This window comes from Dama dama, chromosome 4 (assembly GCF_033118175.1).
Source record: "Dama dama isolate Ldn47 chromosome 4, ASM3311817v1, whole genome shotgun sequence".
Taxonomy (NCBI): Eukaryota; Metazoa; Chordata; class Mammalia; order Artiodactyla; family Cervidae; genus Dama; species Dama dama.
This window is the reverse complement of record NC_083684.1, coordinates 63461691-63476180: the sequence shown is the minus strand read 5'-3', so window position 1 is coordinate 63476180 and position 14490 is coordinate 63461691. Positions and strand designations below refer to the sequence as shown.

Sequence of the window (14490 nt, the reverse complement as noted above, 5' to 3'; positions counted from 1 at the left end):
ACGCCCCGCACGCCCCCGCACGCCCGCAAGCCACGCCCCTTCCCAACAAAGTCCCGCCCACCTCCTCCCAGACCCTTCCCCTCTCTCTGCGCGCTGGAGAAATCGAGGCGAAGGTGCTAGAAAAGACTTGAAACACCCCGGTAAAGATGGAACAGCAAAAGGAAGAGACTGGGCCTCAGGGGTGAGAGACACGAGACTTCCCTCGGGAAGGACAGTGACCCAGAGTGAGGAGGGACAGAGAAAATCTGAGAGAGAGTTGAGCAGACCCGAGAGGGTACCGGGGGGAAAAAAAAAAAAAGCCTCTGGTATTATCACACAGAAACAGAATCTTTGAGGATCTTAATGACAGAGCTGAGCGAGATACTTAGAAATAGGGAAAGAGCTGGAAGCAGGTATTAATGGAAGAAAGAGAAGTTTCTAGCGGGAATCGGGAGAATTGAAGATACTAATAATAATTGTCTGGAGAAATAATAATAATAATTGATACCAGGTTTTGAACACTTCCCAGACCCAGCCCTTTCAGAGGCACCTTTGATACCACCAGAAGCTCTCTCTTGGTATGAAAACTTAAGGTTCGGAAGGGGAAAATGATTGGCCCAGACACACGGGTGAGGAGGGCAGCCTGGAATGGGAACCATGCTCGGTGGGACACTGAAGCTCCAACTGAGCTGTCTGCCTGTCTGTAAAGAGAGACAGGAAGGAACAGAGAAAGAGAGAAAGGAAGGGACCAGAAGTCAGAGGCAGACGGTCCTGAGGATGAGGAGAAATGAAAGCCTGGGAGAAGGCAGAAAGCAGCCAGGCTGCGGAAAGGAAAGGCATGTGCAGACTGGGGACATCCCCTGCCTGACCTGTCCTTTTGTCGTTCTAGGAACAATCTGCCCTCCCCCGGGGCTGGGTCGTGGCCGCCTCCAGCTTTCCCAGCTCTGCCCTCTTCTTTCCTGGGCACCCCAGATCCAGCCCATCTGGGGCTCCCCGAGAGCCTGGCCTCTGTGACCGTCCCCGTCCGCCTGGATGCCCTCTCCTACCTCCTCCACAGCGCCCTGATGGGGGCCTACTCGCTGCAGCAGTCCTTGCCCTCCTGCCCCTGTGTCCCCCGGGCATGCGGCACCCAGCCAGGCACTGCCAAGAGGCCACCCAAGGGACGCGGGGGCTGGGACGTCCCGCGCAGGCCAGGCCGGGGCTACCGGAGATGGGGACTTGGGAGGGCTGAACAGGCAGAGAGGGGCTGGGCCAGGGGCCGTGGGGCTGGCCCCCAGACCCCGCCGGTGACGCCGCCATCACCAGCACCGCCTGCGCAGGAGGGGAAGAAAGACACCCAGGGTCCAGAGCCACCCGTGGAGCCGCCGCCTGCTGAGGACTGGGAGGCTGAGTACTAGGACCCTGAGGATCCCGCACCCCGGATTCCGGAGGGCGCCTTGGAGGTCACCAGGAGAGTTTTCTTGGAGCCCAGGGTGACCCCAGCCCTGCCAGAGATACCCAGGGAACATCGCACTCCCATCCCTCTTCCCTGAAAACCACAGCCTCAGAAGGGGCTCCTGCGAGTCAGCTGGTGACACTGGGACCTGACTTCGGATCCCAAGTCAGGGAAGCAAACCTGAATCTCAGGCCCAAACCCAAGCCCCTTCCTGGGAATCTCTAGCCCCCTTCCTAAGCCCAAAGCCATTCCCGCCAGCCCCACCCCACGGGCCCCAGCCATTCATCCCCCTTCCTGCTCCCATCTCTGCCCTGACCCACCCTCGTAGCCTCATTCCCAGCTCCCTCATCCCCTTCTTCCTAAAGGCCAGCCCGACCCTCATCCTTCATTTCAGTGAAGCTCCAGCCCCCAGTGCAGCTGTGTCCTCGAGCCCAGCCAGCCTGGCCTCATCCTCAACCCCCTTCCTGTCCTAACCCCCCAGGTGACATGCCCTATGACCCCACTTGCAGAAAACCCTGTTTTCCCAACATAGCCAGGCACCTGCGGCCCCCACCCCATTTCCTGCCCTTGGGGCAGGGGGACCGGCTTGCACAATAAATGGCTGAGTGTCCCTATGTCTTGTGTCTGTGTGTGCTTACGCAGCTCGGGCTAACCCCGTGGGTGCCGGGAGCGTGGCTGGTGAAAGGCTTCCAGGGTGGCTGGGAGGGTCATGGAGAGAGGCCGCTGGGGCCAGGGGCTGCGGAGAGGCAGGGACTGGATTCCTGCCTCAGCGAATTCCATCTGGGGGCCTCTGCCTGCTGGAAGCTGCTGGGCTGCGGGGCCATTGTGTGGGGAGGCTTAAGGGATTTGGGGGACCCGGGGAGCCGAGAGGCCAGCGACCTGGCCGGGCTCAGGCCGGGCTCAGTCTGCTCAGAGGGGCCGAGGCAGACGGAGGGCTCAGGGCAGAATCTGCGGCTCAGGTAGGGACCAGGCGTGGCCCTCTCCTCCCCGCAAATGTAGGAGGCCAGGGCTTCTTTCTCCCCCAGGGACTTGGTGGGGTCCTAGCCCTAGTCCCCTGCTACCTTGGATCTGGGAGTCCAAGCCCCCAGTCCTCTCCTTCCCCCCCAGAGACTTGGTGCCCCAAGGCGCAGGGAGTGTCCAGCCCCGTCCCAGTTTAGGTTCTGGATGTCTAGGCCCCCAGCCTCAGTCTCTCCCAGGACCCAAAGGTCTAGGTCCTCAAACTCTCCTCGCCCAGACCCAGGGGTCCAGGTGCCCAGTTCTTTGCTCCCATTGGGACCTGATGTCCCAGCCCCCACCCCCTCTCCCCACCCTAGGATTTGGAAGTCTAGGTCCCCAGGTCTTCCTCCCTCAAACCAAGGCTCAGATCCCCCAGCCCTCACCTCTCCCAGGACCCGGCAGTCCAGCTCGTGACCCCATTTCTCCCCTCACCCACAGATCACCATGTACAGCTTCATGGGAGGCGGCCTCTTCTGTGCCTGGGTGGGGACCATCCTGCTGGTGGTGGCCACGGCGACAGACCACTGGATGCAGTACCGACTGTCGGGGGCCTTCGCCCACCAGGGCCTGTGGCGTTACTGCCTGGGCACCAAGTGCTACCTGCAGACAGAAAGCATCGGTGAGGCTCCGGGGCAGGCTCCGGGCTCTGCCTGGGACCAGAGCGTCCCGAGGGGCAGAACCTTCCAGCAGAAGGGCCCCCTGTTTTGCAGGTGGAGAACCTTGTGGTTCAGAGAGGGAAAGGGTCCAGCCCAAGGTCCCAAGCAGGGAAGGAACAGAGTTGGGATTTCAGTATTTTTTTTTCTGGTACAATTACAGGATGTACTGATTTAGAAGTTAAGGAGAGAGGTGACATTTTCTGGCATGAAATAGAGGTCAGGTAACAGTAGTTACCTGGGGCCGGGGCTGACAAAAGAGCATTTTCTAAATATCTATTACGTGTCAAGAACTCTGTTTGGTACTAGGAGGATACAGAAGCAATACAGACCCTAAATCTGCTATACTAGATAAGGTATTTTTTAATACTTGTTGTGAGCCAAGTCACGTAATACATATTATGTATACATATACGTGTGTGTATATATGTGTGTATATAGCTATATAGTGGATATGTGGCTGCTAAGTCATTTCAGTCGTGTCTGACTCTTTGTGACCCTTTGGTCTATAGCCCACCAGCCTCCTCTGTCCGTGGGATTTCCCAGGCAAGAATACGGCGTGGGTTGCCACGCCCTCCTCGAGGGGATCTTCCCCACCCAGAGATAGAACCTGCATTTCTTATGTCTCCTGCATTGGCAGCAGGTTCTTTACTAGAGGCACCTGGGAAGCCCATATAGTGTGTGTATCACACTATATATTGTAAAAGTGGGGATAAAATTGTTCTCACAGTATATGGACAAAAGTGCATATGTGCTCATCACTCAGTCGGGTCCAACTCTTTTCGACTCCATGGACCATAGCCCGCCAGGCTCCTCTGTCCATGGGATTTCCCAGGCAAGAATACTGGGGTGGGTAGCGATTCCCTTCTCCAGGGGATCTTCCTGGCTTAGGGATTGAACCCCGTCTCGAGCACTGCAGGCAGATTCTTTACTATCTGAGCCACTTGCAATCTATGTTATATAATATAAATTATTGTAATGTATTATTTACATATGTTTTATGTACCGCTTTCCCTATCTGTATATATTTGTGTATATGTACAGTCATCCCTCAATCTCTTAGCATGCTCAGAGAATGGTTCCAGGACCCGTAGTGGATACCAAAACCCCTGGATGCTCAAGTCTCATAATTAACTCTGTATCTGCTATTCCACAGCCAGGGGTCCGTATCCACAATTCTGCACCCGCGAATTCAACCCCAGATAGTGTAGTACTGCATGTATTTATCGGAAAAAATCTGCATGTAAGTGGACCAGCACAATTCAAACCTGTGCTGTTCAAAGGTCAAATGTATACACACACATATACATGGAAGTTATGCATGCTCAGTTGTGTTCCACTGTTTAGGACTCCATGGACTGCAGCCCACCAGGCGCCTCTGTTCATGGAATCTTCCAGGCAAGAATACTGGAGTGGGTTGCCATTTCCTTCTCCAGGGGATCTTCCCAACCCAGGGATTGAACCTGCATCTCTTGCATCTCCTGCACTGGCAGGCTGGCTCTCTACCACTGCGCCACCTGGGAATCTCATACCTGGAGAGAGAGATACATAGAGATATATATTATACTACCTTATATATATTATATAATATATGTTATGTAATATATCAGTGATATATAATGTGTCACATGTTCTATATTATATGTATCCAGTGATAGCGGTAATAATAATAACTGGCATGTACTGTTACTGTGTCTTACATGTTGTACTAAGTACTTTGCCTGGATTAACTCCCATAGTCATCCCAACAACACTGAGAAAGCAGTTCCTTTGTGTCTATGAATAAGACCTGATACATGACCTTGAAAAACCAATTCTTTTGCAAGGGGAGGGGGTTGGGAGGAGGAGCCCACCTTCCCTGAGCCCTGTGATGTGACAGGCTTGTGGCAGGAGATTTCATCTACCCCATCTCACCAAACCTGCCCATTCACTAGAGCGGTAAACTGAGGCAGGGAAGTGGAAAAGCTTGTCCTGGGCTACCTGTTTCAGAGCCCCATCTGCCAATCAGGCTCATGTATCTTTTTCATTTCTGGCCGAATCCACTGTCACACTTCTATCTTTCCTCCTGATTCAGACTGGGAACCACCCTGCCCCACCCCCAGCCCTGGGGCGCTCTGAGTTTCTTCTGTGTTTTATCTCTGCTGGGGATGGGAGAGAGGGAGGCTGGATGGAGGTCTTCAAGTTCATTCCACATCTTCACGACCCCAAGACTGAGGGCCTCAGGGACAACCTCACCCCAGTAGATTTTTGACTATTTGTCCAAACAACTGGTTTATCGTTCATCCATTGTATGACTGATGTAATCCAATCACCAAAATTAGAGCAGGAGTCCTGAGCATGCTTCCCCAGGGCCAAACCCAACCTTAGACGTGTATGCATAACATTTTTAAAGTTTCCAAAGTCGTTGTCGTTGTTCAGTCGTTAAGTCGTGTCCGACACTTTGTGACCCCATGGACTGCAGCACACCAGGCTTCTTTGTCTTTCACTGTCTCATGGAGTTTGCTCAGATTTATGTCCACTAAGTCAGTGACACTCATCCTCTCTCATCCATCTCATCCTCTGCCACCCTCTTCTCCTTTTGCCTTCAGTCTTTCCCAGCCTCAGGGTCTTTTCTAGTGAGTAGGCTCTTCGAATCAGGTGGCCAAAGTATAGGAGCTTCAGCTTCGGCCTCAGTCCTTCCAATGAATATTCAGGGTTGATTTCCTTTAGGACGACTGATTTAATCTCAAGAGTCCCACACCACAATTCAAAGAGTCAACACCACAATTCAAAGGCATCAATTCTTTGGCGCTCAACCTTCTTTATGGTCCAGTTCTCACACCCATACATGACTACTGGAAAAACCATAGCTTTGACTACACAGACCTTTGTCGGCAAAGAAATGTCTTTGTTTTATAATACGCAAGTGTTAAAAAAAATCTGGAGATTTTACATTAAAATCTGGACTTGCAGCTCTTGTTGAAAAATCCAGTTTTGCAAGTCTTCTCTGGGTTCATGGTCAGCTGGGTATGAGCAGCAGGTAGGTAGTCTTAACCAAGTAGTTAAGACTGAGAGTTTTGAGCTTGGCTTTCAACTCTAGTCCCTCTGCTAATGGTGGGACCTTGGGCAAAACACTTTACCTCTCTGAGCCTCTATTCTTTCCTTCACTTGAAAAAAATGGACAGGAAAACACTTAAAACATAGGACTCTTGGAAGGAATAGGCTCATACAGGAAAAGAGAGCCTGGCCCATACTTGATAGTTGCCAAGTGGAAGTTGAGATCATGAAGACTGTTCTCAGGGATCTTCATTCATTCAACATGTTTATTGAACACCTACTGCATGCCAGGCACTAGATGCTGGGGATACAGCAGTGAATGAGAAAGCCAGACCCTTGTCCTTACAGAGCTGAAAATTCAGTGCAAAGAGTTAGACATCATAAACAAGGTAGAAATAAACAAGTGGGATGTTTTTAGATATGGGCAACTGGTATGAAGGAAAGGAAAGGGAGCATGAGAGAGAGGCTAGACAGTGAGTAGCAGGGGGATATGGGAAACTGGTATTCATTCATTTACTCATTCATTCATCCAACAAACGTTTCTCCAGGCTGCTGTTCAAACAAGCCTCTGCTGGGCATGTTTGTGATATACAATCAACCAGGTACTTGTTCTCAGGGAGCAATCAGGCTGGAGAGGGAGACAAAGAGAGTCTCAAACCAGAGGAGGGAGTGTAGATGGTACCTGAGGGGTGAGGGAGTACTTCCTAGAGGAGGGGATCTGGGAGGTGGGCTTTGGAGGATGAATAGGAGTTTGCCAGGTGAAGCGGGGGGTGTTTGGAGAGCAGTGAAGGAAGAGCGGGGTGAGGGATATGGAGAGGGGGGACGCATTCCTGCCCTCAGAGGTGGCAGCCTTCACTCTGAGGGCAGGGGCAGGACAGCAGTGACCATGGGGTACCCTTACAGCATACTGGAATGCCACCCGGGCCTTCATGATCCTGTCCTCACTCTGTGCCACCTCCGGCATCATCATGGGCATCGTGGCCTTCGCTCAGCAGCCCACCTTCACCCGCCTCTCCCGGCCCTTCTCTGCAGGCATCATGTTTTTCGCCTCCAGTGAGTGAACCACACCCTACACCTACCCCTCTCCCCAACTCCCTGCCCAGCTCCAACCCCCACCCATGCCCACCCCCAACACCGCTTTCTTTCCCCACTGCTCCTCGCTCTCAACTCCACCTGCACCGGAATCCCACCTCCACTCCCAACAACAACTTCACGACTATTTCTAATCCTCATTGATTCCTATACCACCCAGGTGTACGGCCATTCCATTCTGGCACTTGTCACCTGGAGCTGGCATCAGACCCCACAGGCTTAAAGGCACAGTTCCCAGCGAGACTGCCCCTACTTCAGCTGCAAGTTGGGGCCCCCAGCCCACTTGCACTTTTGACCTCTCAGTTACAGATTCAGGGGTTCCCCGGATCCACTGGGGTTCAAAAATTGGCTGGAACAACTCACAGAACCCAGGAAAGCATAATACTTAAAAATTTCAGTTTTATTACCAAGAATACAGCTCAAGACCAGCCAACTAAAGAAATGCATAGGGTGAAGCTGGAGAGAGTCCTGAACACACAGCTCCCACGCCCTCTCCCGGCAGAGCTGGGGCTCATCACCCTACCCTCCAACCCCAGCACCCCCATACGTTCACCACCCAGGAAGCCCCAGCGGGCAGCAGCGGCCTGGGTTTCTTTTGGTTTCATTACAAGGACGTGAATGATTGCATCATGGGCCACCTGATTGAGCTCAGTCTCCAGCTTCCCTCTCCTCCCCAGAGGTTGGAGTGATTCCAGGTGGCTCCAAGTCCCAACCCTGCATCCTACAGTTGGACTTTTTGGTGACCAGCTCTCACCCTGAGTCATCTCTGCTCGTCAACATAAATTCAGGTGTGATTAGAGAGGCTCAAGAGAAACAAAGACACTCCTATTACTCAGAAAGTTCCAAGGATTTAGAGTCTCCCTCCCAGGAACCAAAGACCAGTCAGACTATGACACAAGACGACCCCACCTCATCCCTGCCCTTAACCCTACTCCCCATTCATTTTTACTCCTACTTTCAACTCAACCCCCATCTTCACCCTTATCCCTCTCTGCATCCATACCCCCTTCTCAACCTCATTCCAACTCCCATCTCTAAAAGCAAAAAGTTGTGTCTGACTCTTTGCAACCCCGTGGAACTGTAGCCTGCCAGGCTCGTCTGTCCATGGGGTTCTCCAGGCCAGAATACTGGAGTGGGTTGCCATACCCCTTCCGGGGGATCTTCCTGACCCAGGAATCGAACCTGGGTCTCCTGCATGGCAGGCACATTCTTTACCATCTGAGTCACCAGGGAAGCCCCATCTCTAAGCCCAGCCCTGTTCCCCCACACACCCCCATCCCCCGCCCTCTCTCTCCAGCCTTTTTCGTCCTGCTGGCCTTGGCCATCTACACTGGAGTCACCGTCAGCTTTCTGGGTCGCCGCTTCGGGGACTGGCGCTTTTCCTGGTCCTACATCCTGGGCTGGGTAGCCCTGCTCATGACCTTCTTTGCAGGTACTGGGTTTGGGGATGGGAAGGTCAGTGTCTGTGTCCCAGCTGGCAGAACCCAGGAGGCCTAAATGATGGGGAGTCCCAGACAGAGCACCCAGCATTGAGCCAGAAGGCAGACTCCAAGCCCTGCAGACAATCAGGGAGAAAGGGAATACTGTGTTGGGGTCTTGGGCTGGCTGGGGGGGATGGAGGGGCAGGAGGGCTTGGGGTCAGGGTCCATTGGGGTCTCTTATTGTGCAGGAATTTTCTACATGTGTGCCTACCGGATGCATGAATGTCGGCGCCTGTCCACGCCCCGCTGAACCCAAATGTGTGCCCCGACTGCACCTGGAAGTAGAAGTCCGGTCACTGAAGAGGAGGGGAAGGGCCTAGAGGCCTGAAATCCTGGTTCCTAGGGGGCGTGAGGGGGCTTGGTCCCGGACGCTGGGTGGGGACCCCTGACTCCTGTGTCCCAAGGGGAAGGGAGCAAGACTGGGGCCTGGGGGAAGCAGTTGAGAAGACCTACAACCCCACCCGCCCGGGGGGTTGTTAGAGAAATGGGATATCCATTAGAGCGGCTTTTTGGAGTCTAATAAAACTGGTTGAAACTACTGAAGTGTGGTCCCTGAGGGCTTGGGGCAGAGAGAGAGGGGTGATTGTGGTGAATGGGGCAGAAGTGGTTGCATTAGAGTAGTCCAGGCTGTCCAGTTCCTGTAGGGGTGGGCACCAGAATAAACCACACAGGCCCCTGCTACTGGGTTCCACTTCTTTATTTTTTTGGCCACACCATGCAGCTTGTAGGAGCTTCGTAGGTGGCATTAGTGGGAAAGAACCCACCTGCCAATGCAGGAGACCTAGTAGATGCAGGTTTGACCCCTGGGTCGGGAAGATCCCCTGGAGGAGGGCATGGCAACCCACTCCAGTATTCTTGCCTGGGAAATCCCACGGACAGAGGAGGTTGGTGGGCCACAGTCCATGGGGTCGAAAAGGGTGGGACACGACTGAAGTGACTTAGCACACATGCACGCGTGCAGTTTGTGGGATCTTAGTTCCCCAACCAGGCATGGAACCCAGAGCCCCTGCAGTGGAAGCATAGAGTTCCAACCACAGGATGCCTGCCAGGGAATTTCCTAGGCTCACAGCTGCTAGGAAGCTGATGTGTGTAAGTCCAATTCTTTTTTTAAGATTTATTTGGCTGCACCAGGTCTTAGCTGCGGCCTGCTGGATCTAGTTCCCTGACCAGGGATGGAACCTGGGCCCCCTGCACTGGGACCATGGAGTTTTTGCCACTGGACCACTAGGGAGGAACCTGCCTGTTCTGATGTGTGTTTTCCCCACATCACCAAGTAATTAACTCAATTCAGATACAACCTACCTGAAGAAACTGACAGATCACACAGGTTAAAGACAGCCCTGTAAGACCACCCCCCACTGCAGTGCCAACCACACGTCCAGGTTGTCACCTGTGCTTCTGGAGGACTAGCAATAGAGGAGAGGTCCCCATGACCCCCTGAGGGGGTTCGATTCATTTGCTGCAGCTCACAGAACTCAGAGAAACATTCTACTTACTAGGTCACCAGTGTGTTATAAAAGAATCTAACTCAGAACATCCAGATGGAAGGGATGCCCAGGGCAAGGTAAGCGGGAAGGGGCCCAAAACTTCCATGCTCTCTCCAAGTAGGTCACTCTTCCCACCAAAAGCACAAGTTCACCAACATCAGAAGCCCTCTGAACCCTCTCCTTTTGGGTTGTTACAGAGGCTTCATTACACAACTATGATGGAGAACATCACTGGCCACTGGTGACGGAGTCAGTCTCCAACTCCTCTTTCCTCCCAGGAGGTCAGGTGTTGGGACTGCCTGTTCTGACCCGCTAACGGAGTGCTTGGTTTCCCTGGCAACCAGCCCCCTCCCTCTGGTTAAGGAGGGCTGGTCCCAAAGTCAGGACATTAATATGACAAGAGACACCTTGACTGCCCTCACAATTTAGGAAATTTTAGACTTTAAGGATCTGGATGCCAGAAAGGTGAAAGTGAAAGTGTTAGTCGCTCAGTGGTGTTCGACTCTTTGTGACCCCATGGAATGTAGCTCACCAGACTCTTCTGTCCATTTCCCAGGCAAGAATACTGGAGTGGGAGCCATTCCCTTCTCCAGGGGATCTTCCCAACCCAGAGGTTGAACCCGGGTCTCCTGCATTGCAGGCAGATTCTTTACCATCTGAGCCACCAGAACTTACCTCTTTTTTCTGAATGCCAGAAGTGGGGACAAAGACCCAGTATATATTTATTATAAATCACAATATCACAAGAGGATAATAGGATAAATGAAAACATCTGTGGGACTTTCCTGGTGGTCCAGTGGTTAAGACTCTGAGCTTCCAATGCAGGGGGCCTGAGTTCGATCTCTGGTGGGGGAACTAAGATCCCATATGCTGCATAGCATAGCCAAAAGAAAAAAAAAAATCTGTGAAAAAAACAATTTCCTTGCCTACTCATGCCATCTCTAGTTGGTTCTCCCAACTTCCTGTCCCTCCCTGGATGAGCCCCTCTAAGAAGAAACACTAGAACTCTGACCTGCACCTCCTCCTGCAGCTGCCTCTTCATCCATCATTCATGACCTTGACCTTGACCTTCTCTTCATTCACTCATTCATTAGTTCATTCAACAAACTCATGCCTACTGCCATGAGATTTACTAATGCTTATCATAAAACAATAAGACTGTTTAGAAAGCTAGTTCCAAGAATAAGAATATTTATTGCAGCCTATGTTAGGAACTGTTATATTAATAGAGGCTTACTCTCTAGACATATTTATTAGGCCCTCCTCAAATAACAATAATATTGTATTTATAGAGGCTTCCTCTAGTAATTATAGCAATTGAAGTCTTCCTCTTTTCCTCTTTAGTATATATGCTGCCAAAGCAAGCACAAAGTCTTCTTTAATTATAATTTATTGAAGCCTATTTAAGTAGAAATATTTACTGAGACTTACTCCAAGAATTTATAGGGGCTGAAAGCTATGGTTTTTCCAGTAGTCATGTACAGATGTGAGAGCTGGACCAGAAAGAAGACTAAGCACTGAAGAATTGATGCTTTCCAACTGTGGTGCTGGAGAAGGCTCTTGAGAGTCCCTTGGACTGCAAGATCAAACCAGTCAATCCTAAAGGAAATCAACCCTGAATATTCATTCGAAGGACTGATGATGAAGCTAAAGCTCCAATACTCTGGCCACCTAATTCGAAGAGCTGACTTATTGGAAAAGATCCTGATGCTGGGAAAGACTGAGGGCAAAAGGAGAAGGGGGGCAACAGTGGATGAGATGGTTAGATGGCATCACTGACTTAATGGACATGAGTTTGAGTAAACTTCGGGAGTTGGCGATAAACAGGGAGGCCTGGTGTGCAGCAGTTCATGGTCACAAAGAGCTGGACATGAGTTAGCAACTGAACAACAACGACTCTAGTAATAACAATAATGTTATAACTTCAGACTTACAGCTCCAACTACCACTTGCTCAACATTCCCACTTGAAGAAGCAACTCAATTTTCACATGTTGGTCTAAAGCTGAGCTCCTGATCTCTCTCACACCCCACATCTACTCCTACCAACATCTCCCCAAACGAGTGCAGGCTCAGTAGTTGCGACACATGGGCTTAGTTGCTCCGTGGCATGTGGGATCTTCCCAGACCAGGGATCAAACTCGCATCCCCCACACTGGCAGGTGGGTTCTCATTCACTGTGCCACCAGGGAAGTCCTATTTTTAGTATTTTGAGGAACCCCATACTGTTCTCCATAGTGGTTGTACCAATTTACACTCCCACCAACAGTGTAAGAGGGCTTTTTCTCTGCACCTTCTGCAGCTTTGTTTTTAGACTTTTAAAGGAATTTTTATTAAAACATGATTCATATCATGTCCCCCTTCTGCTCTAAGTCTTCCAGTGGCTTGGACCTGGAGGTAGGATGAAGGTAAAAATGGAGGAGAGTGTGGATTGAGGTAGGAATTACTGGGGTTGGGGAGAGGCATGAAGAAGGAAGTAGGGGTGGAACTGGTGTAGCTATAGAAATGAGAAGAGGGTTAAATGTGAGGATGCATTTGGGTTTGGGGATGGGGTTGGGTTTGGGATTAAGAAAGGGGTTAGGTGGGAGGAGAGGGTAGGGGTTAAACTCAGGGGTTTAATATGGGTTGTGTTCGGTCATCAGGCTGAGTATAGAGTTGGGTTTGGGAATGAGAATGGGGTTATGTTTGGGGTTTGAGATGGGTTGAGTTTGGGGTTGGAGCTGAAGTTTGGGATTGAAATTGGGGTTAAGGGTGGATTGAGGGAATTCCCTGGTGGTCCAGTGGTTAGGATTCGGCACTTTCACTGCTGGGACCTGGGTTCAACCCCTGGTCAGGGTTCTAAGATCCTGCAAGTCTCGGGTGCAGCCAAAAAGAAAAGATGGACTTGAGTTTGGGGTTAGGTTTGGGAATGAGAATGGGGTTGGAGGATAGGAAAGGGACTAAAAATGGGATTGGAGCTGCAGTCAGGATGAGGTTGGGCTTGGGATAGGGTCGAGATCACAGAGAACATTTCCCTGGTGGTCCAGTGGTTAGGACTCTGTGCTCTCACTGCCAGGGGCCCAGGTTCAGTCCCTGATTGGGGAACTAAGATCCCACAAACCATTTAGTAAGGCCAAAAGAGAAAATGGGAGAGAGGTGGTGGGGAGAAAAAGAGGAAAAACAGAAGATCCCAGATGGGTTCTGAGCATGTGATCATCACATGCCCTCAGCCCAGACTTCCTGAAGCCTGTCCAGCTGCTCCTCACAGGAGCCGGGTCCACCACTGCTTTTTCGATGGTGCCCCAGCTGCCCATGACCCGGATCTCCTTCCGGGAGCCTGTCCTCCCGAGCTTGTTCTCAGGAGTGACCGGTTGCCCAGGTGGAAAGGATCTAGATGGGGGCCAAACTCTGCAAACTGGAGTCTCCAGCTAAGGAAGAGGACCAGCCTCCTGCAGTCAGTCTTGTTCTCCCCTTTGCCGGCTGTCCTGGGACTGTCGGCTCAGTTCCTCTAGGGACAGCAGTCCTGTTCCAGGTCACTCCTGCTTCACAGCGTTAGGGTTAGGGTCTGCGCTTCCCCCCTGGGCTGTGACACGGTCCCCTTACGCCTAAGGTGGGGCCCAGGGCCTGACGCTGGTTGAGGCGGGGAGGGCCGGAAGGTCTTGCCCTGACATCCTTTACCCATCCCCCCTCCCCCCCCACCCCTGACCACAGAAACCCTCATCCCAGTGATGAAGCCCACCAGGCTGAACGCCTTACTCTCGGCCGAGCTGTTTGTGAACTCATTTGTATCAGGATGTGGGCACGTCTTCCCCTCTGCAAACTTTCAGAACTGTGGTCACTGTTTATCTTCCCCGCCCCCAGCACAAGCTCCAAGCAAGGAGCCGGGAGTCTGAGTGCCCGCACGCTCAGCACCTGGAGTCTAGGCTTCTGGCACCTTCCTCCTGCAGCTCCCAGCACCCTCGCCAACTGCCCCCTCTTTTTGCGGAGACCCCAGAATTGGGGGCCCCCACCTCCCAGAACGGAAAATTGCAGAATCACAGGAAAGCATGATGCATTCCCCCAGCTATCTCCCTCCAGTCACACCTCCCCCTCCCATCTATCTCACACCCCAGCCTCACTCACCGCGTGCCCCTTCTGCTCACCCCTCTACCCACCCCCCACCCCCTCAACCCCCATCTCTCTCTCTCACCTTTTCCAGGAAGCCCCTCTGGTGCAGAGGCCCCCAAGGGCAGCAGGTAGAGAGGCTTCCGTGGAGACAGACAAGTTTCAAACCAGAGACAATGCAACGCCAACCCCCGCCACCACCGTCCAGGGTGAGGGAAACCTCAGAGAGGGGCGGGGTTGGGGGGACGG

General features: G+C 52.2%; 2 protein-coding genes and 1 long non-coding RNA gene across 3 annotated transcripts in view; 2 read left to right on the top strand and 1 right to left on the bottom strand.

The window, feature by feature from the left end:
- LOC133054738 (uncharacterized) overlaps window positions 1-14490 on the bottom strand; it is a 26560-nt gene extending 12070 nt beyond the window's left edge. Inside the window, exons 1-3 of the long non-coding RNA XR_009692504.1 lie at window positions 14327-14490; window positions 4527-4595; window positions 2794-3010 (exon numbers count right to left, since the gene is read on the bottom strand). This is a non-coding gene — a long non-coding RNA (uncharacterized LOC133054738). The remainder of the gene's footprint in view (window positions 1-2793; window positions 3011-4526; window positions 4596-14326) is intronic.
- On the top strand, window positions 92-2392 carry C4H19orf84 (chromosome 4 C19orf84 homolog). Its single transcript, XM_061139995.1, has 2 exons — window positions 92-181; window positions 869-2392. Exons 1-2 carry the CDS (start codon window positions 147-149, stop codon window positions 1374-1376), a joined length of 543 nt encoding a protein of 180 aa, XP_060995978.1. The 5' UTR covers window positions 92-146; the 3' UTR covers window positions 1377-2392.
- Window positions 2855-8977, top strand: LIM2 (lens intrinsic membrane protein 2). Its single transcript, XM_061139997.1, has 4 exons — window positions 2855-3164; window positions 7003-7152; window positions 8489-8623; window positions 8861-8977. The coding sequence occupies exons 1-4, from the start codon at window positions 2855-2857 to the stop codon at window positions 8920-8922; spliced, it is 657 nt and encodes a 218-aa protein (XP_060995980.1). The 3' UTR covers window positions 8923-8977.

Bases quoted from the DNA above. Each gene is read 5' to 3' on its own strand.
- C4H19orf84 (XM_061139995.1), top strand. From the start codon at position 147: ATGGAACAGCAAAAGGAAGAGACTGGGCCTCAGGG. The intron at 182-868 runs GTGAGAGACACG...TTGTCGTTCTAG, and splicing joins GAAGAGACTGGGCCTCAGGG to GAACAATCTGCCCTCCCCCG.
- LIM2 (XM_061139997.1), top strand. From the start codon at position 2,855: ATGTACAGCTTCATGGGAGGCGGCCTCTTCTGTGCCTGGGTGGGGACC. The intron at 7,153-8,488 runs GTGAGTGAACCA...CTCTCTCTCCAG, and splicing joins CATCATGTTTTTCGCCTCCA to CCTTTTTCGTCCTGCTGGCC. The intron at 8,624-8,860 runs GTACTGGGTTTG...CTTATTGTGCAG, and splicing joins GCTCATGACCTTCTTTGCAG to GAATTTTCTACATGTGTGCC.